Source organism: Dermacentor silvarum, chromosome 3, assembly GCF_013339745.2.
Source record: "Dermacentor silvarum isolate Dsil-2018 chromosome 3, BIME_Dsil_1.4, whole genome shotgun sequence".
Lineage (NCBI taxonomy): Eukaryota > Metazoa > Arthropoda > Arachnida > Ixodida > Ixodidae > Dermacentor > Dermacentor silvarum.
Window position 1 is genome coordinate 200,998,171 of NC_051156.1, and position 27,581 is coordinate 201,025,751.

At 48.5% G+C, this 27,581-nt stretch overlaps 2 protein-coding genes across 2 annotated transcripts in view; one reads left to right on the forward strand and one right to left on the reverse strand.

Annotated features, from left to right (window-relative positions):
* The window catches only part of LOC119446496 (sodium- and chloride-dependent GABA transporter ine), a 98,144-nt gene that overhangs the window by 52,233 nt on the left and 18,330 nt on the right, over positions 1-27,581 (forward strand). Inside the window, exons 2-4 of the mRNA XM_037710932.2 lie at positions 15,816-15,950; positions 21,152-21,321; positions 25,543-25,793. Coding sequence (XP_037566860.1) covers positions 15,816-15,950; positions 21,152-21,321; positions 25,543-25,793 — 556 coding nt within the window. The remainder of the gene's footprint in view (positions 1-15,815; positions 15,951-21,151; positions 21,322-25,542; positions 25,794-27,581) is intronic.
* LOC119446497 (ubiquitin recognition factor in ER-associated degradation protein 1) overlaps positions 16,284-27,581 on the reverse strand; it is a 44,104-nt gene continuing 32,806 nt past the window's right edge. Inside the window, exon 11 of the mRNA XM_049664185.1 lies at positions 16,284-16,322. Within this exon, the coding sequence (XP_049520142.1) occupies positions 16,299-16,322 (24 nt within the window). The 3' untranslated portion in view covers positions 16,284-16,298. The remainder of the gene's footprint in view (positions 16,323-27,581) is intronic.

Below are 27,581 nucleotides of genomic sequence, written 5' to 3' on the forward strand. Positions count from 1 at the left end.
TGCTATGAGTGAGCATACGCGTCATTTCACACGGCATCCTCGTCATCTAGAGTAACATATACTATAGGCGTATGGCGAGGCAAACATCTCCAGTGTCAGTTAAAGAGTGTTTCTCTCTCTCTCTCTGAATTGATTGCGAACATTCACTTTACAGCTCGGCTACCCCATATTTGGCAGTACGCTTGTGATTAGAGAACGGCGCCGCCATTTGCTGCTCGGGCCCCACCATTTGGAGACGACTGCATGCCATTCAACTGTCTGCTTGTACACAGTCTGTAGACCTGTTAATTTATGTCCAGTGAACAACGTCTAGGTGTAAGTTGATTGCTGCAGTGCGTGTATGTTGCGGTCTCGACAGATCAAACGTCTTTCTTCCGAAGTCAAAAGGGGGAAAAAAAAAAAAACATCATTGCGATATAGCGTGGTTCATCGGTCCAGTTATAACGCGTCAGATTTTTTTTTCTTTTTTTTAGAGTGTCGCTGCTATGGGGGTACGTGGTAGCAGCGCCACCTCATTGTGACGTCACCATCGGCTGCTTGTCTTCACGCCGCGGAGGAAAATAGCACGCAGTGAACACATCGAACATTGAACTCAGTGTATGCACTATACATGCGTGTTTCGCTTACCACTAGAAACAAGCTCTACCCTTCGCAGCATTGCACTCTTTTAGTGGGTGATACGGTGTACCAAGTGCTGCTACTAAACGTGCGCACGCAGGCACTTTCAGATATAAACGTGCGTCATGGAATGCACTCCCACGACAGGGAGAGAGAGAGAGCTCCGCCTCGGTGTACCGCGCCCACGCTGTCGCGTCAACAAGACATTACCCACTCCAGCTTATCAGCCTTAATCTCTCCAATGCAGTGAGTGCGCACAACCGATTAATACCGATAACGACCGCATTGGCCATTATACACTGCGAGTGCCGGTGCGCGCCTCTGCTGTGTAGGTTTATCGCGTTGATTGCATAGGCCATACAGCAGAAGTCAGAATCGGAATCAGAAATGTTTTCATTTCCGACGAACTTTGTTGGGGGTCCTCCAGGCGAAAAGCTGCGACATACAGCTTGAATGTACCTGAAGGCCCCGTAACGGACCGGGGTTTGGTGAACCTTCAACAGCGTCTGCTTGGAGCTCGAACCAGCTTGACCGTCCGACAGGGTCCGGCAGTGAAGACGAGGTTACGTAAAAAGAAATAACACAAGTTTAATACATAGTTACGGGGGAGCGGTACGCTCCAAAGGAAACATACAAGAAACGTTCAGCGAACATGCTCCTGCACGCTAGGGCAAAGCAAAAGTGTTTTTCCACGCTGGCAGCTTGCTGGCTTTCTTATACCCTCCACCATCCAGGCATTCTCCTTCTCTCCTGCCGCCACTGCAGAGGGCCTTGTTGGGACACGTCAGGGCAAACCAGACGAAGTAGTGAGGGTGGGTGACAGTAGTGAGGGATGGTTGCCGTAGCGCAGGTTATAGTGGTCGTAGCGGGGTGAACGTCCACAGCGGGGGTGAGTTGCCCCAAGCGGGGCTGAGCTGGTCGCAAGGCGGCACGGCAGGTTTCGCACATTCCTCGGACCCACGCGACGGACATGTCTGTTCATGTTGGCGAGCGAGATCGTTAGGCACGCCGATTCCCATGCGTTTGCACTTGTTCTGGGCATGGCCGCTCAAAGTGAATCATAACAGAAGTCACATGGCAGCAGTAAGTCTCCTATCGGCATACGTACAACATATGAAACACTAATCTGTTAGGATATACAATTACAATGTAGCAGAAAAAAGTGCTACATGTAAAGAAACATTAATCTTTTCAGATAATTACATAGTTTTTATTGCGATAGCAATTATATGGACACTCCAAAGCGGATTTCTGGCCGTCGCCGTCGGTGCGTGTGAGGTTCCGTATGACTCAACGGCGAATCGTCGCCGCGCTCCGGACGCTGTATGTCGAGTGAAAGGGCGCGAGGACGACGCTTTCACGGGGAGCGAACGCACGTCGAGAGCAACGCGCGTTCGGCGCCGCGCTCCCTGAAGGGCTGCAGAATTAAGCGTCTCTTTCCTCCTTTCAATCACCATATACAGATGCAAACGCGACTTCTTCCGTGCGCGAAAGGCCGTGGGGGGACGGGAGGAGGACGGGAGGCGACGTTTAGCTGCTGCACCAAATGCGCATTTATATAAAAAAAAAGTTGTCACAGTTTCCCGAAGGCGAAGCAATCAATTCGATAGCACGATAGCTATAACAGCAATGTTAGCTTTACACTGTAAAACGGCTGGTAGCAGCACGCAACACGCAGAACTGCTGTCGACGCCATCGGCGTTTTGCCCGCGTTCGCTCAAATGCGTGCGGCGTTGGTGACTGTTGCCGGAGCCTCTGATATAAATGGCACTTGGTGCCGCAGCTAAACGTCGCCTCCCTTCCCCCCTCCCCCCCTCCCCCACGGCTCTCGCGCGTCTGAAGAAGGCGCGTTTGCTCTACATATATGGTGATTGTAAGGAGGAAGAGACCCTATTCGCAGAAAGCACGGGCAGAGCGTTGTTCCCGCCGGCGTCATCCCGTGAAAGACGCGCCCTCCGCCTTTCAGCAAACAGCTTCGGCGCGCGGCATCGATTCAAAATGACGCATACGGACCACGGCGACGCACGCGAGCCGACGGAGAATCTGCTTGAGTGTCATATATGCTATCGACTCAAAACGCCACGGGTGAATGATTAAGTGGCAACCCGAGTTCACGGTAACGTGATCGCCCCAGTCGCGCCGCATAATCACGAATGACTTCCCATACAGCGCATATGGCGCAGCCCTATTTAACAGCGCCTTCATTGTAATGCACCATTCCGCTAAGGGGACGTTAAGCGTCTCTTTCCTCCTTTACAATCACCATATACAGAGTGCAAACGCGACTTTTTCCGTCGCGCGAAAGGTCGTGGGGGGACGGGAGGGACGGGAGGCGACGTTTAGCTGCGGCACCAAATGCGCATTTATATAAAAACGTTGCGAAGCGACAAGCCTGGGTAAGATTTCCGACGCAGCTCGACGAGTGTCCCACTCTGATCTCGTCGAAAACCTCCGAAACGCCCCCAGAGGCACCGACAACAGTCACCAACGCCGCGCGCGTTTGGTGCGAACGCGGGCAAAACGTCGACGGCGTCGACAACAGTTCTGCGCGTTGCTGGTGCTGCTGCATGTCCAAGTTTATACAGCTGATAAAAGTACTATCCTTACTCCGTATAGCTCTCTACTAATTTGCTATCGCAACTGATGCTTCGCCTTTCGGGTGAAACTGCGACAACTTTTTTTATTTAAAAAAATATAAATTACGTTTAATGAACAACAAAGCTAAGATGAATATTCTATTATACATCCCAAAATGATGTCTATCACATTTCAAAAATAAGCACTACAGTCAACATGTCTAGGATGCACAATATGTAATTGCAGCCTCCGCGATCAACTTCATGAAACATTTTCAGAGCTAATTGCGGAGGCCACGCTCCGCTGTGCTGAGTACGGTGAACGCCACCTAGGTGGCGTTGGTAGTGCTTCTTGATGCCAGCGTCCCTTCGAATGCTGGCATCGAGGCGTCGTAGTGCTGAGACCACCGAAGCGTTCACTGTCGGTGCGCGTTAGTGTCATAATGCAGTACTTCTCTTTTCTGCTCGTAGGCGGCGGCACCGCCCCGAGCAAGAGCGCGGGTACACGGAGGAGTGTTAGATATATAAGGCGCGTCTGTGTAGCTCTCTGCAAATGCGTTTGTGGCGCAATGGGTTAAACGCTCGGCGATCTATCGTCGCGGACCGAGAGGTCGTGGGTTCGATTTCGAAATTTTGCATGTTTGTGGAACTTTTTCTTCTGGTTTCTTTCTTTGTATTATGTTCTATGACGTATTTCCGTGACGGAAATACGTCAGTATTTCCGTCACGGAAATACGTCACGGGTCCACCAAGACTTCACTGACGTATTTCCGTCACGGAAATACGTCAGTGAAGTCTTGGTGGACCCCGGCATAAAACACTTTCGTGTTAATATAAATTGCGTTTCTCTTTATTTATTGTGTATTCATTCCAGTTTAGAAAAATACGCTCTAGTTTGTTTTCGAGTTAGGGTACTTATACAATAACATTTTCTTTCCCTAATTTATTTAACAGTGAAGGTAGAATGTGTCTTAGCGACGGAATGAGATAATTTGTGCACCTGTATGATACTATAACCACCTGTCTTGGCTGCGGGTACGCGCGTCACTTTTTTTCGTGCTCAAGTCGTGACGTATGTTTTAAAAAGGTTCCACAATTTTCGGAGCCGGAGGAAAAATAATGAAGTAGCCGGTATTAATAGAGAGTAGTTACTCGCATTATGTTATAGTTATGAAAAAGTTGCGCAGTAGAGTGGAAATTAAGTAGATTCGCTATATGTCGAAGTGCACGTTTCTGAAGTTAAGAAGTGCACGAAGATTACGCTTCGTGGTGTTAGCCCACACAAGCGCACAATAATTCAGATGTGATACAAACAAGGCATAATATATTTGCAGCTTTACTTTCTCTGGCAAAAAAAGAATGACGGCAACGGGATAATACACCTGCGGAAGATGACAGTGATTTCATAACTAGTTCAATGTTATATGTCCAGTTCATATCTTCTGAAAATGTTACGCCCCATACGTTTTATGTGCTCAAAGTTTCAACGGGCGCACCGTCCAAGAATAATACTTGACTTAAATAAGATTGCCTGCCTCTTGCCTTGATTAAGATGGCCTTTGATTTGGAGCTATTAATTATTAAAGCGTTATTACGAGACCAAGCCGACAAATTGCAAAGAATACAGCGAGATCTCAGTAAAAGACCATCAAGATCATAGCCAGTGACAAACAGGCTCGTATCTTCAGCGTATTTCTACAATGGGTGCATTACTTACTATTTCAGCGATATCGTTTACATAGACATTAAACAAAAGCGGGCCCAAAACGCTACCCTGTGGGCCGTGGCACCCTTGATTTAATTTCCCCATACGAAGAGCAGTATTTTTCGGTAGCGACGCACTGCGTCCACCCAGACAGATAAGATCGAAAAAACACATTTGCCACGCCACGGATACCATATCCGTCTAGTCTATTTATTAAAATTTTATGATTTAAACGATCAAATGTTTTGCTATTATCAATAAAAATACCCAACGTTAGTTTTCTCGTATCAATGTTCATAATTATTAGCTCCTTTTGACAAAACAAGGCTGTTTCGGTTGACCTGCCCGGGCAGAATCCGTGTTGACAGTCAGAAATAATGTTATTATTTGCAAAGTAATCGTTATAACGAGCAGAAATCACCTTTTCTAAATCCTTAGAAAATGTAGATAAAATGGAAATAGGCCTATAGTTTCCCAAGTCATTTCAGTTACTACCTTTGAAAATAACTGACACTCCTTGCTTTTTTCATAGCTATTGGAAAATGGCCAGATTCCAGAACAATTAGGTTCAACACAAATGCTAGATGGACTGCGATGACGTCAATTACACGTTTTATAGATCTGATTTGAATACCGTCTGCATCAACAGCATTGATGTTTTTTTTTTTTAAGTTGAAAAATGTACGACAAACTTCAGCATCGTCAGTCGGCTCGAGAAATATGCTATGCCCATCATCTCTTAACAGCAGTGCCGCTAACCGCGTTGTCTGATGACGCCGTCACGTTCACGAAGTGTTTATCGAAACATTCAGTTAAAGGGACGCCCGACACTTTTTCAGTGTGATAACTGCGGTCCACATTTCTTTGTCTGGTTGCATCATTGATAATTTTCCAAGTAATTTCTGGTTTTTTTTTTTCTCTGCACACCTGCAAGAAGGCTCTCGTAATAAAGTGCTTTAGCCTTTCGCTAGTTCTTTATTTAGTATATTTCTTATCTTGCTAAATGCGGCAAGATTGCTTTGCTCATGCATGCGCAGAAATTTCTTTAACAGTCTGTATTTTTTTAATGCACCGCGTTGATGTCTATGCTGTGTTGGTACAAAAAAATTCAGAATGGCAATGTACCTACGCTTGTTTGGACCCACGTTCACCGGCATCAAGAGTCCGTGTATATACCCGGGGTAGTCTATACACAGATACACGAGGCTCAACGCGGGTCCAAGTGCAGCTCGCGATTCTCTGGCATCTGTACCCACCCCCCATATTCACGGTCGATGATTTGAATAGCGGCTCACCAAGCGTGGAAAGCTTTGTCGGTGATGCAACCCCTGGTGATGTCTGCACCAGGGGTTGCAGAAACTCGACCACACACATCTCACGCTTAAAAGGATGACACGTGACGAGTATATACGGACGTTGTGAAACACTTGCAGGGTGTTTTAGTTCGATACTTGAAGTTCCCTAGAGATGTCGGATCTGGCATCATCGACTTGAACGTGATGTCATGGCACAAAGCAATATTTGCTGACTTCGTGTATAGCAATAAGACTACGTGTGATGGTGTTGCTCGCAAAAAAAAAAAAATAATCATAAACAAGAATGCTCCACGCATTTACTATGGCTACGCTCATGTGTGGCAGTGGCAGTGATCACAGGGACGGAGCCATGCCGCTGTACTGAAGTGAAGTGTAATTTATAAATTATACTTACCTCAGAGTAGCGTGCACTTCTGATAAACGGTACAGTCCTTAAAATGTTACTTGTGTTTAGAAATGTACAAAACTGTGAAAATGCGCGCTTCTGTTATGAGTTGCAGTATTTAGAGTGCATAGACAAGGACAGAGAGCGAAGGCGACATACACGTCTGCCCTCGTCTATGTATTATAATCGCGCTGCAGATCTTGGTTACGATTCCGAACCGACGAACCCGCCATCATGCGTTGAGGACAAAGCTGGGACACTTCTTAATTTTCTTTTTATTTCGGCATGCGTTGTCGACTCCATCCAACTCCATACGTCAATATGATCCTGGGAGGCGGCCGTAGCAACACTAACTGAAAAAAAAAAAACAAAGAAAGCCGTATAATGGAGCGATTATTTCAATTTTTCATTTCTCTCTTCATCAATAGCTCTCACTAGGAACGACCACTCGGAGTGATACCGTTTGTATAAGATAAGAAATGTACAAAATCAAAAGAAGAGAATCCGTGTATATATATGCATAGGAAAATATGGCCTCAACATTCTTTATATGCAGCACGAACATGCTGCTATCGGCAAATGGCCGTTGTAGCTACCAATTTCGTTAAATTTTTCGTCCAACTACGAAATAACAGCTTAGCTGATAGAGCAAATACGTCATGTATACGTTGCCACAGACATCTGCGTCCGCGAAAGTGAAATGCTATATCGCGGAAACTCACGCCATGCTTGGACAATCTCGTCATAATGGTCCGTGTCGATCAGATCACTCTATACTGTTACACGTCTATAACTACTGCGCTTGCACGCTCGGGGACATTTTCACCGGTGTAACATGTAAACTGCATTAGCGATCTATCTGGAATCTATCTGCATGGCGACGCGCATGCCAGGAGCATAATGTGGTACAATGCGTGCAGAAGCGCTGACACCGCTTCTTTTTTCACTTGACACAGAAGCGCTCGCACGGCAGGTTACGTGAATTTCTGTATCTTATCACCGCACTCACGCGTTCACACTGTGAAGACGCGTTTGCTCTTCGGAGTGCCCGTGCCCGATAGCGTTAAGTGCAGCCACCGAATCGTCTTCGGCACTACGTTTTGAAACGAAGCCGCTTATCTTTTGTATGGAAAAGCAGTCTTCCATCAGAAGTTCTCGAAAGAGGACACGCTTACACACGCGCGGTATCCGCTTACGTCATGTTTTTCAACTTCGCTGTAATTTTAATGAGTTTTGTCCTCACAATAAGTCCACTTATCTGCTGCCTTTTCCAGACTTCTTAGAGCGATAATGCCAAGATTCCTCCGGAGACTTGAAAGATGTTTGTCTGGCAAAAAAACAAAAACAAAAACAAAACAAAACAAAAAAACTAACATTTCACTTCTTCCATGCTTCTATTCGTTTCTTTCTTTTTTGTCTGTCTGTGTATGGATTCCTGCAGCTGTGTATGGTAGCAAACCGGACGTTCGTCTGGTCGAACTCCCTCTCTGTCCTCTCTCTGTCAAAGTTAATTAAGCTTTCCTCATTGTCCCTGTCGAAAGTTCACCCTGGGCAGGCTATACCACACTAGACGATCCGGCACTGCTCCGACCTCGCCCATGTTACCAAGTGGTCCTCACCGGGGCGAGGGCGTGCCTTTGTCTCCCAGCTTTTCGAGCAGTTGGCGGATGCAACAGGTGGGCAACCGGCAAATACCTGTCGCGTCCCAGTTGATTTGTTCAGTACTGAAGGACGGCAGGCAGTGCTTCCTTATTGAGAACGACCGACCAAGTGGACCGGTAAATTTGGAACCTTTGGTAATTAATTTCACCGGCCGCCAACTGACAGAAATGGATGTCAGTGGTAAGGTAAGTTCTGTCATATATACATTCTGACAGAACATCGGCCGGAAAACTCGCAAATGAAGGAGATAAAGAAAAGAAAGAAATCAGAATTCTTATGCGCTAAATCGACACCAAATACTAACATTAAAATTAGCTGGAGAGCTAAATTGCACCTTTGGAATACCAAAAGGCCACTCCTGACATTAGCGGAAACTGGGCAAGCCGCAATAAATGGGAAAAGGACGGGTGGTGAAGCCACCTTAACGTTTACTCGTTAGAACCGCGTGACGTCACTCATTCTGAAAGTGTCTATTTTGGACTATGTAGTTCGTCGATAAAGAAGCATTACATTGCCTTTGTAGAAACTGACCAGATCTTAGGAAGTCTTTCCCGCATGCAAATGGCTCTAGTGCACGAAGATATTTTAGAATTCGTGACGTCATGCTACGACCTGCCAGAAAAAAAAGAAACAGTGGCGATTTAGCGATAAATGGGAGAAAATGTGCGCGAACTGTATATACTTACATTTTTTCCCCTTTTCCGGCAAGCTTCTCGTCAGGCTTGAACAACACATTCTCATCATTGAATTCTCATCCTCCTTCTTAATGCAAATTAAAGATAGCGCCGCACTGACGTCGTTGGTTTCCGTTTACTCTGCGATCGAGTCTTGCTTTCATTGTGAAAGTCTGAAATATGTTCTGTACCCGGGCGATTGCTGCTTCGAATATTCTGTATATTCAGTTTTCATATGTTATTGATGTCCAAATTCTTTTTATTCATGTCTAAATATTACCATGTTTCAATGTGCCGCATTCTATTCTGTATTATATTTTTTGCCATTGTATTATATGGTTGTGTGACCGCAGCTGCCAAGGGTGGCGCGGCCCAGTCAGGCACGTTCACTGCTTTTTGTCGCGTCCCCCAAGGCATTTCTGTAAGAAGGAATGTCTTGAATATAGGCATAAAGAAAGAAAAGAAAGAAAGTCGATCGTTCACTCTATACGCGCGAACCGATGCTTCCAGCCGCCGCTGTACGCCGGAGGCGCTCCGCTGCTGAGCACGAGGTCGCGGGTTCAATTTCAGGCCTCTGCGAACGCACTAGGATTGAGGCTGAATGCAAAAACGCTCTTGTACTGACTATGAAGTGATTGTTAAAGAACGCGGTCGAATTATTTCGAAGCCTCCCACTACGACGTTCATCATAGACCACGTATTGCTTCTGGAAATTGAAAGTCAGTCAGTCAGTTCAGTCAGGTCAGTCAGTCAGGTCAGTCAGGTCAGTCAGTCAGTCATAGTGGTCAGTCGGACAATCAGTGTTCAGTGGACAATCCAGTGTTCAGTCGTTAGTCCAATCAGTTCAGTGGTCAGTCAGACAAACTAGTGTTCAGTCAGTCAGTCAGTCAGTCAGTCAGTCAGTCAGTCAGTCAGTCAGTCAGTCAGTCAGTCAGTCAGTCAGTGGTCCAGTCAGACAATTCAGTGTTCAGTCAGTCAGTTCAGTGGTCAGCCAGACAATCCAGTGTTCAATCAGTCACTCAGTCAGTCGGTTCAGTGGTCAGCCAGACAATCCAGTGTTCAGTCAGTCAGTCAGTTCTGTGGTCAGCCAGACAATCCAGTGTTCAGTCAGTCAGTCAGTCAGTCAGTCAGTCAGTCAGTCGCGACATTCTTTGGGCTCTTATCCTCCTAGTCAGGTGTGGGCTGGAGCAAAGCGACACACGGAGTCAGTTCGAAGTGGATACGAGCCCCCCCTCCCCCAGCGCGCGCACTCGAACACTGCACGACCCGCGCGATGGCTACAACAGTTACGTAATCACTTATCTGCCCCCACCCGTCACTGTAGGGGGTTTCCTCTGAGTGCTGTGCCGCGTCTTCGGGGCCAGCTGACGTTTGCAGTCTCGACCGACCGATGGCAGAGTCGTCGACTCCGCTTTCCTCGATCTCTTATCGCCTCCCGTGTCCCCGCGCTGCAGCTGATAAGAAAGCGATTGGCCCGCTTGCTTGTCGTGCTTTACGCGGTTTGCAGAGATACGTAGTACACGACGCTGTCTGGCGCGCAGTCCTTACCTGCAGCGTGCGCGCCTCGACAACACCTCTTTTCATTTCCACCTTATCGTGTAGCTGCTATTGTGTAGCCTGTGGAGGCTGTAGTGCCGAGCGAATTAATCAGATAGGCTGTCTCGAATCTACTGATAAGTCAGGCCGTCGTAGTCGAAGAACTGAAGCTTTGTCTACGTGAACTCTGCGCGAGTGGGTCGAGTCAGAAGGCGAGCTGACCCGACCGCGTTTACACGAATCCTGCCAAGCGGGCTTGGGCGTTTCAACCCATCCTTTTTTGCAGGCGGGTTGACACCCAACTCGCCTCGACGCTCGCACTGCCTAACCAATTAGCATTTACAGGAACCGACGACCGATTTTCGATCTAACAAGCCGACTCGATCCGATTTTACCTGGTTCATGCAAACGTAGCTTGCAAGATCATTCATTCATTCATTCATTCATTCATTCATTCATTCATTCATTCATTCATTCATTCATTCTTTCTTTCTTTCTTTCTTTCTTTCTTTCTTTCTTTCTTTCTTTCTTTCTTTCTTTCTTTCTTTCTTTCTGCCTGGTTCATGATGCGATAATCAGAAGCTGTATTTTAGAACGATTATTTTTCTTTTCCATTATCGCCGTTCGTCATTGGCTCACACGAAACGACCCCCCCCCCCCTTTTTTTTTTCTTTCTTTTTGTCTTTTTAAATACCGCCGGGACCTTCCACTCAACGGGCCGGATATAATAGAAAAAAAAAGAATTGGAGGGAAAGTATCCTTACAAATTTAGACCCAGTATTGGTTTTCTTCATATCGAAATCGTGCATTTTCAACAGCTCGTGCTTCCGAAAATGCAAATATATACCGGCGGACACACGCAGTCGACATATCAAAGGCCTGTTTAGAACAGGAAACCGGACAGTTCTTTTTTTTCACGTTCCTTGGAGTGCGCGTGTGCGCTAACTGTTTGTACCTACAAGTTGACTGTAAGCGGAAAAGTGGGTACATGGTGGCTGTGAGGTTCGGTAATCGAAGGCCTCCACGATGTTAGTCCACTTGTGAAAGCTGCGACGCTGTCAGTCGCAGAGGAGTCGCAAGGCCAACGCGCTGTGGTTGTTCTTTGGCTATGGTGTTGGGCTGCTGAGCACGAGGTCGCGGGATCGAATCCCGGCCGCGGCGGCCGCATTTCGATGGAGGCGAAATGCAAAAACGCCGGTGTGCGTGCGTTGTAGTGCACGTTAAAGAACCCCCAGGTGGTCAAAATTAATCCGGAGCCCTCCGCTACGGCGTGCCTCCTAATCAGAACTGGTTTTGGCACGTAAAACCCCAGAAAGAAGAAGATCCTCAACTATGGCGCGTGCCTATATATATAGAATGCTAACGCGGTAGTGTTTTATTGCGATAGCAATTATATGGACACTTGAACCGGATTTCTGCCGTCGGCGTCGGCGTCGTCGTCGCCGTCGCCGTGACGTTCCCTATAGATAAATCTTCGCCGCGCGCCGTATGCCCGAGAGGAAGCGTGCGGAGACGCGCGCTATCACGGAGAGCGAACGCACTCAATCTCCCACGCGCAAGCAAGCAATCAGGAAGCCAGCGCCTGGAGGGAGCAAGGGGGGGGGGGGGGGGGTGGGGGTGGGGGGGGGGGGGGTGGGGGGCGTCACGTTCTCTGCCAACAACCGCGCTCGTCGCTCGCTCGCACCGTCTCTTATCTCCACACGGCTCTGACCTTTATACGCATTCGCCGCTCAGTTTCCGTTGAAGCGATAGACCGCACGTACCTTCGCCCGCTGCGGCGATGCTTGCTGCCAGCGTTTGACAGTCGTTTGCTGCTGTAATTCAGTGAACCCCCGTAAAGAAGAATAAGATCCCTCAACTATGGCACGTGCTTATAGAATGCTAACGCGGTAGTGTTTTTCTTTTTGCAGCGAAGCTGTATATCGCTAGGTTCTGGCGGATCGCGTCCGCGGATGAAACGACGCGTAGAACAAAGTGGGCCGATCTTGGTGATAGCACAGAAAGGGTCCAAGCTCAATGGCACATACCCCTGTGTGCTCGGGGGCGTGTAACGCACCCTTGAACTACCCGTGTGACACGTGGGACCCAAAGAGACAATAACAATGCGCCGGAGCGATGAACGCTGTTGCCCAAACGCTAGTCTATGACGATGCGTGTCGAAACGTCAGTGATAAAACGTAATACTCTACCAGCCAATAGCTGTGCCTAATTCTCTCTCGACATAGCCATTTCGCTAGCGACGTCATCAGTCGCGCCTTGGACTCGGTATGGGTAAGACCCGTGTCGCTCGCTCCGAAGAGGAAGAGCGCGCCTTCAAGGAGCGCCGGCGCGCTCAACAGCGCGAATGAATGCGAAAGCGACGGGAAGCCGAACGCGCAGTGGCCCAACGTGCTTCGGCCGATGGTGCAAGGGGGTGTGAATCTAGTCGTCTAAACTCGCTTTCACTCGCACATACAGCATGCGGCGACGCAACGAAGTGTGCGGTGTGTCCTTTCAATCATTTAACATAACCACCAAATTAAAAAAAAGGTTTAAAATATAATTAAACAGAACCAACAGGATCGCTGGTCTTCCCTCTTGATCATGGCGGTGATCATGGCAAGATCATGGCGATGATGGTCTTAGTGGCTGTAGTGATGACGGTGATGTTAAATGCGATAGCTCTCGAGTCCACCATCCAGAGCTGTCATTTAATCAGAACATCGCCATATACATGGCTCTACAGCAAATCTATCCTGCTGCAAAGGAGCAAGGTGTACTATAGATGTTGCAAGAGCGTGCTGAGCGCCACAGAGCCAACCATTTGAAGCTTAATACTGTTAATTAAACGAATGCCACCGTAAATATAGTTCGTACGATAACCCAATCACCTTCGCTTCGCCACGAGGTCTTGTCGCGTGGCTTATGCAGTCTCTCCTGCACAGCTGAGACGTCTGGACCGACTCGCCGATGTCCTCGAACCGCCTATACGTACGTCACCGGACTGGCATAGCTGCCGTCCATTCCAAATCTCTCTATATGAGCCGCATCTGCCGACTTCAGCCGCGTCTTCTCGCATCGAGTGTTTGTCTCCGATAAGACAGGCCCTTTTCGCCTCGCATGCTTCGCCACATACGCACCGGCACGGGAAAAGAAACAAGACACACTGGCAGCGAGAGGTCCATTAGGCAGGGAAGCGCATTTCCTGTTATCCCACATGCGACAATGCTTGGCTTAGCACTACCTTGTTTACGCATGGCGTAGAACGGTAGCTTGTTTTGAAAGCACCGGTTGGGCGGCTGGCTTAATGTGCCTTTCAAAGTACAGCTTTTCTGAAAGGCGCCGTGCGCCTTCCGGTGATATCAAGAGGTACGATCACAGAAGGATGTCCCAAAATTCAACACAGTCAGATGGAACACGCACCCAAACGTTTGCTTGGTGGGAGACCGTGCGTATCCGCCCGCCCTCTCACCCTCTTTTTTTTTTTTTTTGTGCTCCTATCCATCACCTGCGCTTTATGTTTTCGCGCCCGCAATAGTCATAATAGTGGCTTATCTCGTAGTCATCCGTCCCTCATTTAACAGTCCCTTCCGGTCTGCGAGTGTACTGATAACGCGCGATAAGCCTTCCCTATCGAGAAATCGCAAGCGAGTGGTGTCGGAGAAGGGTTTGCTTTGCGTTCCGTTTCTCCCTTCTGCGAGCTCTCCTCAAGCTCCACTTCGCGCCCTCTTCAGATAGTGGCACACATTTGCCTCTTTTTCACGGGGTCTGCCAAGTGATCGCCCTTATGTAAACGCTGCCGATGATAGGGCCTTCGTCTTGCGTGCGGTCTAATAGTGGCCACTGGAGTGTTGGACTGACTTCGCCTATGCGTGCCGGCGAAGTCAGTCAACGAAGTAAACTGTCTGCGAGAGACCGGTCTCAACGATACTCCTTTATTTAGCTTTGCATGTTTCGTGTTGTGGCATGTTTTGGGTATGTTGGCATGTCTGTGACGTGTACTGCACGTATCAGTATAGCGTGCCGACAGGCAAACTTCTCAGTTGTCATTAAAGAGCCCCTCCCCCCCCCCCCAGCCCCCCCCCCTCCATCCCCTCCCTCTCTCTGATGCATATGTGATTTGATTGCTTGTTTGGAATTGTATTTTTTGAACGTTGGAACTGAATGAAGACACATTTTGTTAAGTTGCGTAGCCTTTATTTTATATCATGTAGCCGTTGATTACACGCACACACTCACACTTTCACGGACTGCATGCCGTTGCCGATACACGGGATCGGCCTTACGGGCACGATCGCGCTCGCGCTTACGTTCGCGTACGGCAGCCTCTTCTGCCGTACGCTGCATCCGCGGCCTACCCATGGTGACGGCCGGGAATGCATTGCGTGACGCGCGTAATGCAATGCAGATACATACACTTCGTCTTGGTAGCGTGGCGTTGCAGTCCTATTGTTCTTATCGGTACAACTGCGAATGTAAACTGTAGTGTTCTACGATTGTGTGCGCAGATGCGCATATTGTTCTATTGGGTGCGCAGATGCGTAGATAGTTCCATTGTGTAAGTTGGCTTTCCTGCAGTGCGTTTTCGGCGCTCACGGACGAATCAGTGAGGCATAGAAAGGCTTCGCTTTAAGAAAGTGTCAGCGACTAACCAAACTGGAACTGCGGCGCCTAGTCGTCTGTATATAAGAAAGTTGGCCCGCTCGACTGTGTTTGCTTTCGCGCAGAGTGTTCTCGAAGCTCTTGCGACGTAGGCTTAAGGAGAAAAAAGAATAAAGAAAGAAACAAGCTGAAGGGGTGACCGATGTTGTTTGCGTAAAGGTCCAATCTAACGTTGACGTCGACTTGTCTCCGTCGTCAGCTACTTCTTGGCAGTCGTTTCCATCCGTTATGCTAATGTGTAAAAACAAAATATGGACACGATCCCCGTCTCTGCGGAGGGTTTCCCATGGGCACATTGACGATTGATAATACGTTCGAGGAGTCGGCAGGGCGCTGCCAACTCTTTCACGTGCACGCGGTACGGGCTCCTAAACGCGCGCACGATGAAGAGGACGCTTCGACCTCATTTGAATACTTCTTTCGCGCGCACGTATACAGTGTGTAACGACGAGGATTCGGGTGTACAGTCGAGCTCGCTTACAACGAATCCCTTAACTGTGGCGCAACACGTGTTTGCGCTAGTGGCGGGCTTGTCGTCAAAACAAACCTTGGCCGGAGTCAGTTGTATAGCAGCCGTTAGACGTTTCTAAATTAAGCACATATATAATTATCTTTCTTTATTTACTTTTTTATTTTTATGCCGGCAGTCGTACAATCCGTTTGGCGTAATGAGCTCCGTTTATGCGCTTCTTCGTGACGCAGGCCCTTTCATGATGGCGTACCTGACCCTTCTCGTGGTGTGCGGCATGCCAATGATCTGCATCGAGATGGCTGCCGGTCGGGTGACGCAGTCTGGGCCCATCGCTGCCATCGCCAAGCTCTGTCCGCTCATGAAAGGTACGCACACGCTTCCTTTGCCGCTACATCAAGCAGCTTCCGCATACCCTGAAACCCTTTGTTGATTAAGTGTTCTTCAGTTCATAAGGGCATCCAATGCGCCCGTAAGGAGAAGCCAAGTCACGTGTGCTTTCGTTTTGAGTCGGAACGACTGATTTAGTTGAGGTTTTAGTGGTTCACATGTCGAGCACTGTGTGCGTGTGTTTGTTTGCTTGCTTGTTGTTGTTTTTGTAGCGAAAGGGCTACACTGGCCGCATTCTCGCCGTTTCGCTGTGGCCGGTGGCAGCACCGCGAGCTGAGCCGTTGCCTAGCAACCGCCGCAGCTGGCAGCTCGCCCGGCGAACTGCTTCACTGGAGAGGGTCCGGAATGCCAAGCGCGCGAAGCTAGCGTCGGAGACTGAGGAAGAGCTAGCCGTTCGGCTCGCAAAACGCTTGGACTTGTCGGCTTATGATTTATACCTGGCTTATATCGATGAGTGTATACCTAAGTATAACAATTACAGCTAAATCAAAGGCTAACCAAGTGAAACCAAGGCTTAACCAAGCTAAACCAAGCTTTCGCTTTGTATATCCAGGGTTAGCTGAGCTAAGTCGCAGCCACATTTTTTCATTCTGTTTTGTGTTTGTGTGTATGTGCTGTTTTTTGTTCTTCTTTGTGTGTGTGTGTGTGTGTGTGTGTGTGTGTGTGTGTGTGTGTGTGTGTGTGTGTGTGTGTGTGTGTGTGTGTGTGTGTGTGTGTGTGTGTGTGTGTGTGTGTGTGTGTGTGTGTGTGTGTGTGTGTGTGTGTGTGTGTGTGTGTGTGTGGTGTGTGGTGTGTGTGTGTGTGTGTGTGTGTGTGTGTGTGTGTGTGTGTGTGTGTGTGTGTGTGTGTGTGTGTGTGTGTGTGTGTGTGTGGTGTGTGTGTGGTGGTGTGTGCTGTGTGTGTGTGTGTGCGTGCGTGCGTGCGTGCGTGCGTGCGTGCGTGCGTGCGTGCGTGCGTGCGTGTTCCCATTCTGAAGCCGCGGTGCAGGCGATTTGCTAACAGCAGTAAGCACTTAAATAACGCTCTAACGAAGCGCATTTACAAGACCTCTCGCGCATACCTAGAGCTAAACTCGTTGGTCCATAACTATCGCAAAAAAATTTGTCTGCCCTTCCACTCCGTGAAGATGGTTAACGAGCGAAGTTGAAACGTGCGGCCCCGGTGTTTATCACTGGGTTCATCCCGAGGGTTCATTAAAGTATTTCTCAATGATGAGGTTACACACACGTTCGGCTGCGACGGAGATAACGACTTCACTGACGGTATACCCGATGTCCGCCGTTGACGCTCGCGTTCGATGTCTCGAGTTTGCTCGGCGGCGTGGTTAGCAGCATTAATTCGCCCGCCATTGCCGCTTGCGATTCTTCGAAATTAAATTGCTTCAAAATTAAATCTGTCCGTTACGTAAGACAAGGAATGGCTCATACCCCCTTAAGCAATGGTTCATACCCCCGTAAACGCGGCCTCCCCACTACGACGACAGAAGAGAAGTGAAATTCTACGCTGGAATGATTCGCGGCAACACAGCCAGCTGTGGAAGAAGACGACGACGACGAACGCGGGAGCAGTGGCACGAGCGCGTGCCGAGCACGAGCACGAGCGCAACCCGAGGGGCGCCAACGAGCCAGCTGTGGAAGAAGACGACTACGCTCGAGCCAATGCTGATGACGATAGTTTCCTGCACACAGGCAATTTCGCCTAGCCATATACGATTTCACCTAGATATACAAAGCTTCGCTTTAAAAAACTCCCGGTAATATAGCAAAAGGAAGTTCAGGATACACGTAGTACTGCTGACCGCGCATCTAACATTATGTTGACACCTCAACGGTGGCTAGTGGTTGGACCGGGAAAAACGGACAAGAAAGCATGGTGTATAGTGCATATAGAAAATACATGTTTAGCGTAGAGAGGAACATGAACTGAATATTTAGATATAAAGCGTGTACACTCGGGTGAGTCGGTGATCCATCACGGCCAGTCGGCACACGAACACACAAAATACTCAATGCTAACCGTGTCCATAATTTCGTCTTTCAGACCTCGTACGTCCTATAGTGCACTGGCTGGCTATGGTATTTGTGCACATATATTATTGAACAACAGCGCGAGGAATGCGGCACGGCAAGAAGTATTGACGTAGAAAGGGGGCCGGAGCCGCGTTTCGCAACGTACCGGAACTCGGCTGGTTCTGAATGATAGTTTGGAAGAAACCCAGTCGGAGGGGGTGGGCGCTACGCAGGAAAGCCAGCCAACCGTCCAGCCAACCGGCCAGGCTGCCGACGTACGCTCAAGGACCGTCCGTCGCTCTGCCGTCACTTGGTTGTTTGTAACCGGCGGCGCGCTTCCTGTATCTACTCCGCATTGACGGACGGGAGGACGGGCCGGACGGGGGCCCTGCTGCTTTCTTTCTTTCTTTCTGTTTTTATTCTTTTATATAGGTTTCTTTTTTATCTAGTGCCCTGGCTTTCAGTGCAATCGTGGCTCGTTTCCGCCCATAGAGTCATAGAGTGGCCTTCGCCTCTCCTATAGAGTCGAGTCAATAGAGTCTCAAAGAGATGAATAGGACCGCCAGCAGAGCGCGGAGGATATGTGTGAGAGACGTTGCGTGAAGCTACGAATGTGACCTGTGTGTCTGTGTTTTTTTTTTTTTTCTTCTTCTTTTTAAAGGTAAGTTGGGGCAGAATGTGTTCAGGAACATCCACTCGAGTCGTCATGCTGTTGATGAGAATGCATCCGTCCGTCGTACAAAACCAAAACTACACGCTACAATGGCGATGGTATACTTCTGTGAGGCCGCCGCTGACGTCTACACCACGTGTGCTGACGAAGCAGCACTACGCTTACGTGCTTATATGCGTCATTTGCAGGGAAACGTCCAGTGATGTGGCCATAATTTTTTTTCTGAGGGTAAACGGGATTGAAAGGAATACGGAGTCAAAGTGACGTTCCGATTTTCTTTCTCTTTTTTTTATTTTGTAGCCAGGGAGAAAAATCACTTTATGTGTAACGTGGCGTGTGAGTTGTACTGAAAGCAGGCTTCAGATATGCGCCTTTTCACGCATATTTAATTTTCACTTTCTGTATATATACCCTTATCAAAAGCCTTCACTGGCGTCTATCTATCTATCTATCTATCTATCTATCTATCTATCTATCTATCTATCTATCTATCTATCTATCTATCTATCTATCTATCTATCTATCTATCTATCTATCTATCTATCTATCTATCTCGTCTTATGGGTTATACATTTTGTTTCCTAAACCCACTGCGTCATGGAAATTTTCCTGGCTGTCGTCTTGAATTAAGCACAACAGAAGCACACACTACGATAGACCCGTGACATTATTCTTCGTTTAGTCGACCGTGATGCACAGCGGTATCCGGGTTGTCAGAGGAGACATTCAGCTTGTCAGATGAGTTTTTGTGGCCAGTCAGCGACTTGACGAAATTACGCGCTGGTTTCTTCTTGGCGTAATGAAACAGGATCCAATTGAAAAGCGGCGGACGTTGAGGATAATAGGTTACACCAGGATTCTGCTAATTAATGTGCTATACGACGAGGCGGCCTCACAGAGAAAGAAAGAAACAACAAGATGACAGTGTTGAGAACCGACCTGATGGGAGGGAGCAATGAACTCATTTTATTTTTTGTCTCGACTGAGGTACGTGAGGTTAACAGAGCTCGAGACAAGGATCCTCCATAGCTGGGTGGTCATCGCTGAAAGACGCCTAATTGCGGAACATACCTATCCCGAAAGCATGATGACGCTGTAGTGTTTGCAAAGGACGTTTCTCTCTCTGATTTGCAAAACGGTAGGCTCACGCACTCCTGTTCGCGCGACATTCTGTATTGTAGTTTACGCGCCTTAGCTGCAGCCCTCAGCACTTTGCTTCCATACGTCGCAACCGCCACTTCATTACACGGCGCGCAGGGAACAAAGCGAGACGCTGTACAAACGCGCGAACGTAAATGGCTCGGCTGGCCTTGAGACTCGGCTCTCGCGGTCCCGACTTCCTTTCACGTGCTGGCCAACGCGGGAACGCATCGCGTGATTTCGTTGTGGCTGGACTGCTAAAGATGGAAGGAACTATTATATACGCGTGGTCAATGCAGGTATTGAGGAAGTCTGCAAACAAGGAACTGTCTGGTAGCACGTGCATGCGCTGTTATATGTACATATATCTCTTAATATTTTCTTTTCTTGAAACGTGTAATATACGCACAAGAACCCGGGTAGCCAGCCACCGCGTCTTTACTTTCGCCTGCCTTGAAATGTTGTAGCCCGAATTATCCGGTCCCGTATCATGTGATACGAATAAAGTGGCACATACGAAGTCAGAATGTAGTGTGTGTAAATGAAGGCCCGAGGCCTGTCTGGTGAAGCTACAGTGCTTTTCTGGACACACCTCCCAATTCCCCTCATACTGTCGCATTCCGCCGCCATGTTTGCATTTTGAGCCAATGGGAGATGCTGTAGCCGCCCTATGGTCCAGTAGTAAAAGCCGGCATGGCGGCGAATTTTTAACAATATATATGGCGGTATTTACCAGTGTTCGGAATATACCCCCGGTGAGGGAAAGGGAGATCGAGATAAGTATTGCTCACTATATGTTACTCTGTATCAACAAATCGAGCCCCTCGGTTCTCCTGATACTTATCTCGATATATGGAAGCTTCGCATGCGTAAGTGACGCAGAATGCCACATTTAAGCTTGACGTACTTTATCCAAATGTTGTAGCCCGTCTGTCGCAAGTGTCATTATACTGCGGCCTTTATCAATATGACGATACTTTGGCAGAAGAAATTTCCAAATATGAGAACTCCGTCCGTGCCTAAAATGTCATCCAACATATACATGCATGTATGTATTTGTGGGGTGTACATATTACATACATATGTGCATGCATGTATGTATGTAATATGTACACATACGTTCTGCTAAGTAAACGGAATTTGCAAGATGTTCCACCTAATGGAACTAAATTAAGAGTATGTATGTATGTATGTATGTATGTATGTATGTATGTATGTATGTATGTATGTATGTATGTATGTATGTATGTATGTATGTATGTATGTATGTATGTATGTATGTGCGTGCGTGCGTGCGTGCGTGCGTGCGTGCGTGCGTGCGTGCGTGCGTGCGTGCGTGTAATACGCTGCACTACAGGCGTGGGCCTGGCGGGCGTCGCGGCCTCGTTCTTCATGACGGCGCTGTACGCGGTGCTCTTCTCCTGGGCCCTGTTCTACTTCTTCAATTCGTTCCACGGCGTGCCTCGGTGGGCGAAATGCGCGAACTCCTGGAACACCGGGCGCTGCTCCGAGGACCCCGTCACGCTGGTGAGCTTTTCTCTCGCATTTTAATTTTATAGGCAGATATCATTTTGGTGGACTAGTTGGCCCGTGCCTGTGACACTTGCCGCACAAAGTCAAGTGCAGGAGGGAAGCGAAGAAACAATAAATAGACACTAAATACCAACATTATATCAGCTCGCACCGGTAAAGTATTCGCTGTAAGCATATTCATTCATTTGTTTGGAACAAACGTTGGCGATTAGTGGAGAATATGAAGGTCGAACTTTATTTCTTCTTATTTCGCGCCGAAACCTCAGCGCGGGTACTTCATAGTGACGTAACGAATTTCAAAATATGTTTTCGCGTTTGGGCTGATCTGATTGATTGATTGATTCATTCATTCATTCATTCATTCATTCATTCATTCATTCATTCATTCATTCATTCATTCATTCATTCATTCATTCATTCATTATCGCGGGGTTTAGCGTCCCAAAGCAGCATTGCTGCATACGATGACAAACGCCGTATAGTGAAGCGGTTCGGATTACTTTTGACGACCTGGAGTTCTCTAACGTGCACCTAAATCGTACACGCCTCGGTCGGGAATCGAACCCACGACCTCGGACTCGGAAGCAGTACGTCATAGTCATCCAGCTACACTGACGAGTGCATTTGGGTCGCTTTGGCGCGGAAGAAGTTTGGCAGAGCCCATCTCACGACGATTATGAACGGCAATGCGTTTAGCATTGAATCAATATAGCGACATAGCGTATTGTCACTGTTGAAACGAGTTATGTATAAAGCGTGTACTGCAGAGGGGCTCCTCTTTCGCGCTTCCCTAAGAACATTCGACGACATTCGGGGGGTTGTGAGGGTTTAAAAAAGTAAAATAACAAAGGTATTGACAAAACCAATTGAAACAGAATCATAACTGAAAAGTTGTGAAGTTAAAGTTAACTCGTACATGTAGTATAGATTAATAACTGAATATTACAGTAAATGAATACGACAATGCTTTCTTCGTCTTCTTCGGAGCCGTCGACATTCTCTTTCTTCTTCACTTCACCGTCACAATAATATTGCTCATTTTTCCTTGCTCGTCTATCACAACGGCATGCAGCTGCCCTGGGCACGCAAGCGCATCGCCGTGTAACGTACTTACGCTGAGATCCAAGCGCGAGAATCGCTCGGCGTTAATTTGTCGGTGTTCCAGCCGGCTGGCGCACGAGGCAGAAAGCACCACGGAACGCTCTTCGTTCTCTATTATACACCGCTGGAATAGCACCGCGCTACCACATACGGCTGTCTCGCTCTACGCAGACGATATTTGCATCTGGGAGTCCGGCGTGACAAGGCCACAAGTGCGCGCCAGAGTACAGAAAGCGGCAAACCTGACAGCGGCACACCTTCGCCGATAATACCTGGCGATATCCACAGAAAAATGTGCGCTAGTGGCATTTACACGAAGACCGATGTATTTCTACCCGGTGTGTATCGAGGGTCAGTCAATTGAGTACAAGAAAACTCACAGGTTCTTAGACGTTATTGTGGATCGCGACCTCACCTGGAGTCCCCATGCATGTCTCCTACATGAAGAAAAAAAAAAACTCATTTGTATTGAGAATATGTTTAACTTCGTAGCTGGAAAATCGTGGGGACCTTCCGTGCGCTCCATGTTACAGCTATACACGGCACTTTTTCTCGGATTCCTGCGATACAGTTTTCCTGTCTTGTCCAACACATGCAAGACTAATATCCTTGCACTACAGAGCGTACACGCCCAAGCACTTCGGACATGTCTTGGCCTCCCGAGATGTTCATCGACAGCTGCAACGATTGTCATTGCACAGGAGCACCCGATCACCACTCATATCGTCGGTGAGACGCTAAGAGCGTACATTCGACACATTTCACGGCTACCATCCCATGAATTAGCCGATATTCCAGTGCGAAGACCAGAGGCTACATTCTGTAGTATTGTGACAAGACATATCATGCCTCAATACCATCTGGCTACAAGCCTGCGAAACGCCCAACATCAGCATTGTGGTGTCTCCGGCAAATTCACGTGTGCCTCTCAGTTCCTAGGATTAGAAAAAAGACAGACTTCTCACCACTAGCCCTGAAGCAATTGTCTCTGCTTGTTATCAACGAGTATTATTTTGACCGCATACACATTTACACGGACGGTCCCACCATTCCAACAGCTCTACCGGAGCAGTAGTACTTTGTTCCATCGGACGCCGTCACTTTGCAATTTAAATACTCGCACAATACCACGTCTACAACTTCAGAACTTGCGGCTCTTCAAGGTGCACTCAATTACGTGCTCCAGCAGCCGCCAATTCGTTGGGCCATTTTCAGTGATTCCAAAGCAGCCCTACAAACTCTGCAGTTTGCCCTACGTCATGCGTTACACGAGCAGATAGTGCGCAAAATAAGGCACGCTCATCATCACGCACTCGAAGAAGGACACGGCATTGTATTTCAGTGGTTGCCGAGCCATTGCGGAATTGTCGGCAACGACGTACAGCGCAGCACGCTCGGCTCATCACAAACATCAGCTAGTTCCTATACCACTCTCAAGAACGGATGCTGCGCGGCAGCTTCAATCGATTGCTCGCCACATTCCTCTTCTGCGATGGAATTCACCGGGTTTCACCAACTCACGTTTGCACTCTCTTGACCCTAACTTGCGATTTCGCCTACTCTCCCGTCGAGAAACAAATTTATTGTGTCGCATGTGGTTGGGTGTCGCATTTACCAACGCCTATTCGTTCCTAATATAGATGGCCAACAGTGCGACGTTCAATTTGTGCGGGTGCGACGAGACTCTCGAGCACCTTCTGTGTCACTGTCCATCTTTTGACACTTAACAACGTATTCTCCAAGCTAAACTCAACCTGTTAGATAACAGAACGCTCGCGGAAGAAAAGATTCTTGGGCCATGGCCTATGCATTCTTGCATGCAAAAGGCTAGAAAAGCCCTTCTGCAGTTCGTGAAGAGTACTGGATTGTACGAACGCTTGTGACAGCGGAGAGTCTTCTGTGACTGTCTCTGGGAGTGACTGACTCTTTTTTTTTCTCTCCTTATCTATTCTTCCCCTTTCCCCCGCCCCAAGTGTAGGGTAGCCAACCGGGCACGTCCTTGGTTAACCTCCCTACCTTTCCCTCTTCGCTTCTCTCTTCTCTCTCTTTGAATAACAAACTAGCCCTATCTCTATCACCGTATTATCACCCTTAACTAGCAGGCCCACCCGACACAAGCAGCAAAACTCGCTCACGCCATATTATCCTCGCACTGACCTGTTTAAATTTTCTTTTGTAGCGAGAGCTACATTGGCCGCATTCTCGCCGTTTCGCTGTGGCCGGTGGCGGCACCAGGAGCTGAGCCGTTGCCTAGCAACCGCCGCAGCTGGCAGCGCCTCTCGCCACGCCATCTGGCATCGTCTGCTCGAATTACCACGGCGCGGCGACGCGCCGCCGCCGCATACCGCCGCCGCAGTTGTGTTGCAAGCGTTCGCAGCTTGCATCTGGCATGACGTCAGAGGAGGAGCCGGTGAAACCGCGTTGCAACTGAGGAGGAGCCGGCGTTGCATCGTATATATAGATGGGGCGGCTCGGTGGGATTCGTCGGCAGACATGGAAAGTGAGTCGGAGAGACTGAAAGAAGCCAGGCTTCGTCGTCGGAACGAAACCAAGAGGAGGCAGCGAGCCGCACGCCTCGAGAAGCGTCATAAGTACGGAGCGGCCAGGCGAGTGGATTCAGATGAGGATAGCACCCGAAACGTGTTCAAGTCACTCGACAACCCCTTATCCTCCCGCCTCACCGACCATCGGGCCGTGTTTGTGGCAATTGAGAAACAACGACATGAAGACTTTCAAAATAAATGCCAGCTCTTGTTCTTGCACATTCCTGTTCATTTTTCTGTTTTTATTCTTGTTTAAACTGTACGCTTCCAATGTTCAATTTGTAACGTACATGTCCCCTTCGTAACAAGCGAACCCTCAAGGTAAAATAGATAGATAGATAGATAGATAGATAGACAGATAGATAGATAGATAGATAGATAGATAGATAGATAGATAGATAGATAGATAGATAGATAGATAGATAGATAGATAGATAGATAGATAGATAGATAGATAGATAGATAGATAGATAGATAGATAGATAGATAGATAGTGACGCTCATTAGCCTGTTTTGGGGAAGGGGTTGACGGAAACAGAAAGGCAAATATAAATTAACGAGAAACGCGCAGGTGATGAGCCAGTACGGCGGCTTCCGCAACCCAGACGCCCCGCCGCCTCCGCTGACGCTCGAGTTCCCCAACGTGACGAGGCCCGCGTTCAACTGGAGCGCGGTGGTGAACGCCACGACTCCCGGGTTCCGCATCCCGGACCTGGAGCTGGACATGACCCCGCGGCCACGCTCCGCGTCGGCCGAGGACGACAGCTCGTGGGTCTCCTACACGCTCTCCAAGCACACCACCACCGCCCAGGAGTTTTTCGAGTGAGTTCATTCGTGGCGTCGTCATCTTGTAGAGTCTTCGCGCCTTATGTAGTAGGTGCCGCTTTAGCGGCCGCAGACCAATGAATAATGACACGTTGATACTGCGTAGGGTAGCAAAACGGATCTTCCCCTCTGGTTAACATCCCTGCCTTTCCCCTTTCTTCTGCCTCTCTCTCCCTCTCTGTTACTGCGAATTCGTTTTATTGTAAAATATCCATTTGCAGGTTATGCTGAATTTCACGGCTGGGCCGTCGCCGACGACCCTGGCACTACTGGCAGTAGTGACGCTGGCAAAATAACGAGACCGCTGAAGGCGGCACCGCGAAGCGGCACACTTTATGTTACGTGCAACCACTGACTACAAAAAATATATAGAGAGAGAAATTGAAGGACGCTTAAGCTTTTAAGAGTGTAACGCGATAGCATTCAAAGATCCCTGACTGCTTATCAGGCTTCCCGACAACTGCAGCTTAAGCAATGGTTACCGGGAAACACTGGTGGCGAACGCTATATATGCACGAAGGTGAGCTTTCTGGTAGAAACGCGGCCTCTTGCGTGGGGCGATCCCGGAGATATTGCACAGCCGCGCCAAAAAAATTGCATAATTTTCAGGTTTCCGTTTTTGTTTCGTACCTTTAATATTTCAGTCTGAGAAGATTCAACATAAAAGGCATGCGCTGTGGGAGATTTGTTTCATGACATTTGTTTGTGGATTGTCATTCTCAAAATTCCGAGGAATAGCTTTGCCAAGAATGCAAGACAAGGTATGAGCAACATTAATGATACAACATATACATATGCCTAAATATATTCGGAGGGCCTGCGTAGTTGGGGATGATTTTCTCCGCCACCCGCCGGTTGCCGACGCCGGATTTTCTGCGACACGGGGCCCTTAACGCTGTCGGGTTAAAAATTTTCGTCATTACGGACTCTTTAGCGGCCGCTATGATACGGTTTGGTGGAAGTTTTAGCGGTGGTTAAATGGGAGCAAGGCGCGTCGTCCTTCGTAGTACCTTGGCAAAGGCACATGGAGAAGAAATCGTCGCCGCGCGATGATAAGTGGTTCTTGAGGGAAAGGGAAAGGTTGGCGCTATCTGATAAGTGGTTCTTGAGGGAAAGGGAAAGGTTGGCGCTATCTTCTGCAGCCCTTGAGGGAGCACGGCTCAGCGCCAATTGGCGCTATCTGCCGAACGCTGTATGTGCGAGTGAAAGGGCGCGAGGGAGGCGCGCTTTCACGGGGAGTGAACGCACGGCGGAGAACAAACGCGCGTTCTGTGCCGTGCTCCCTTAAGGGCTGCAGAAGTAGGCGTCTCTTTCCTCCTTTACAATCACCATATATGTAGAGCAAACGCGCCTTCTTCTGACGCACGAAAGGCCGCGGGGGGGGGGGGGGGGGGGGCAGGGAAGGGAGGCGACGTTTAGCTGCGGCACCAAGTGCCTATTTATATCAGAGGCTCCGGCAGCAGTCACCAACGCTGCACGCATTTTGTGCGAACGCGGGCAAAACGCCGACGGCGTCGACAACAGTGCTGTGTGTTGCCGGTGCTGCTGCATGTCCAAGTTTGTACAGCGGATAAAACTACTATCCTTACTCCGTATAGCTCTCTACTAAGTTGCTATCGCAATTGATGCTTCGCCTTTCGGGTGAAACTGCGACAACTTTTTCGAGTAGCAAGATGGCGGGGCAAGCGTCCCCAGCAAGAACTCCCCAGATTTCTCTATAAGGACATCTGGGTCGGGAACTTTCTAGAAAGACGGTCTCGTTACTATCCATTCTTTTCTTGGTGG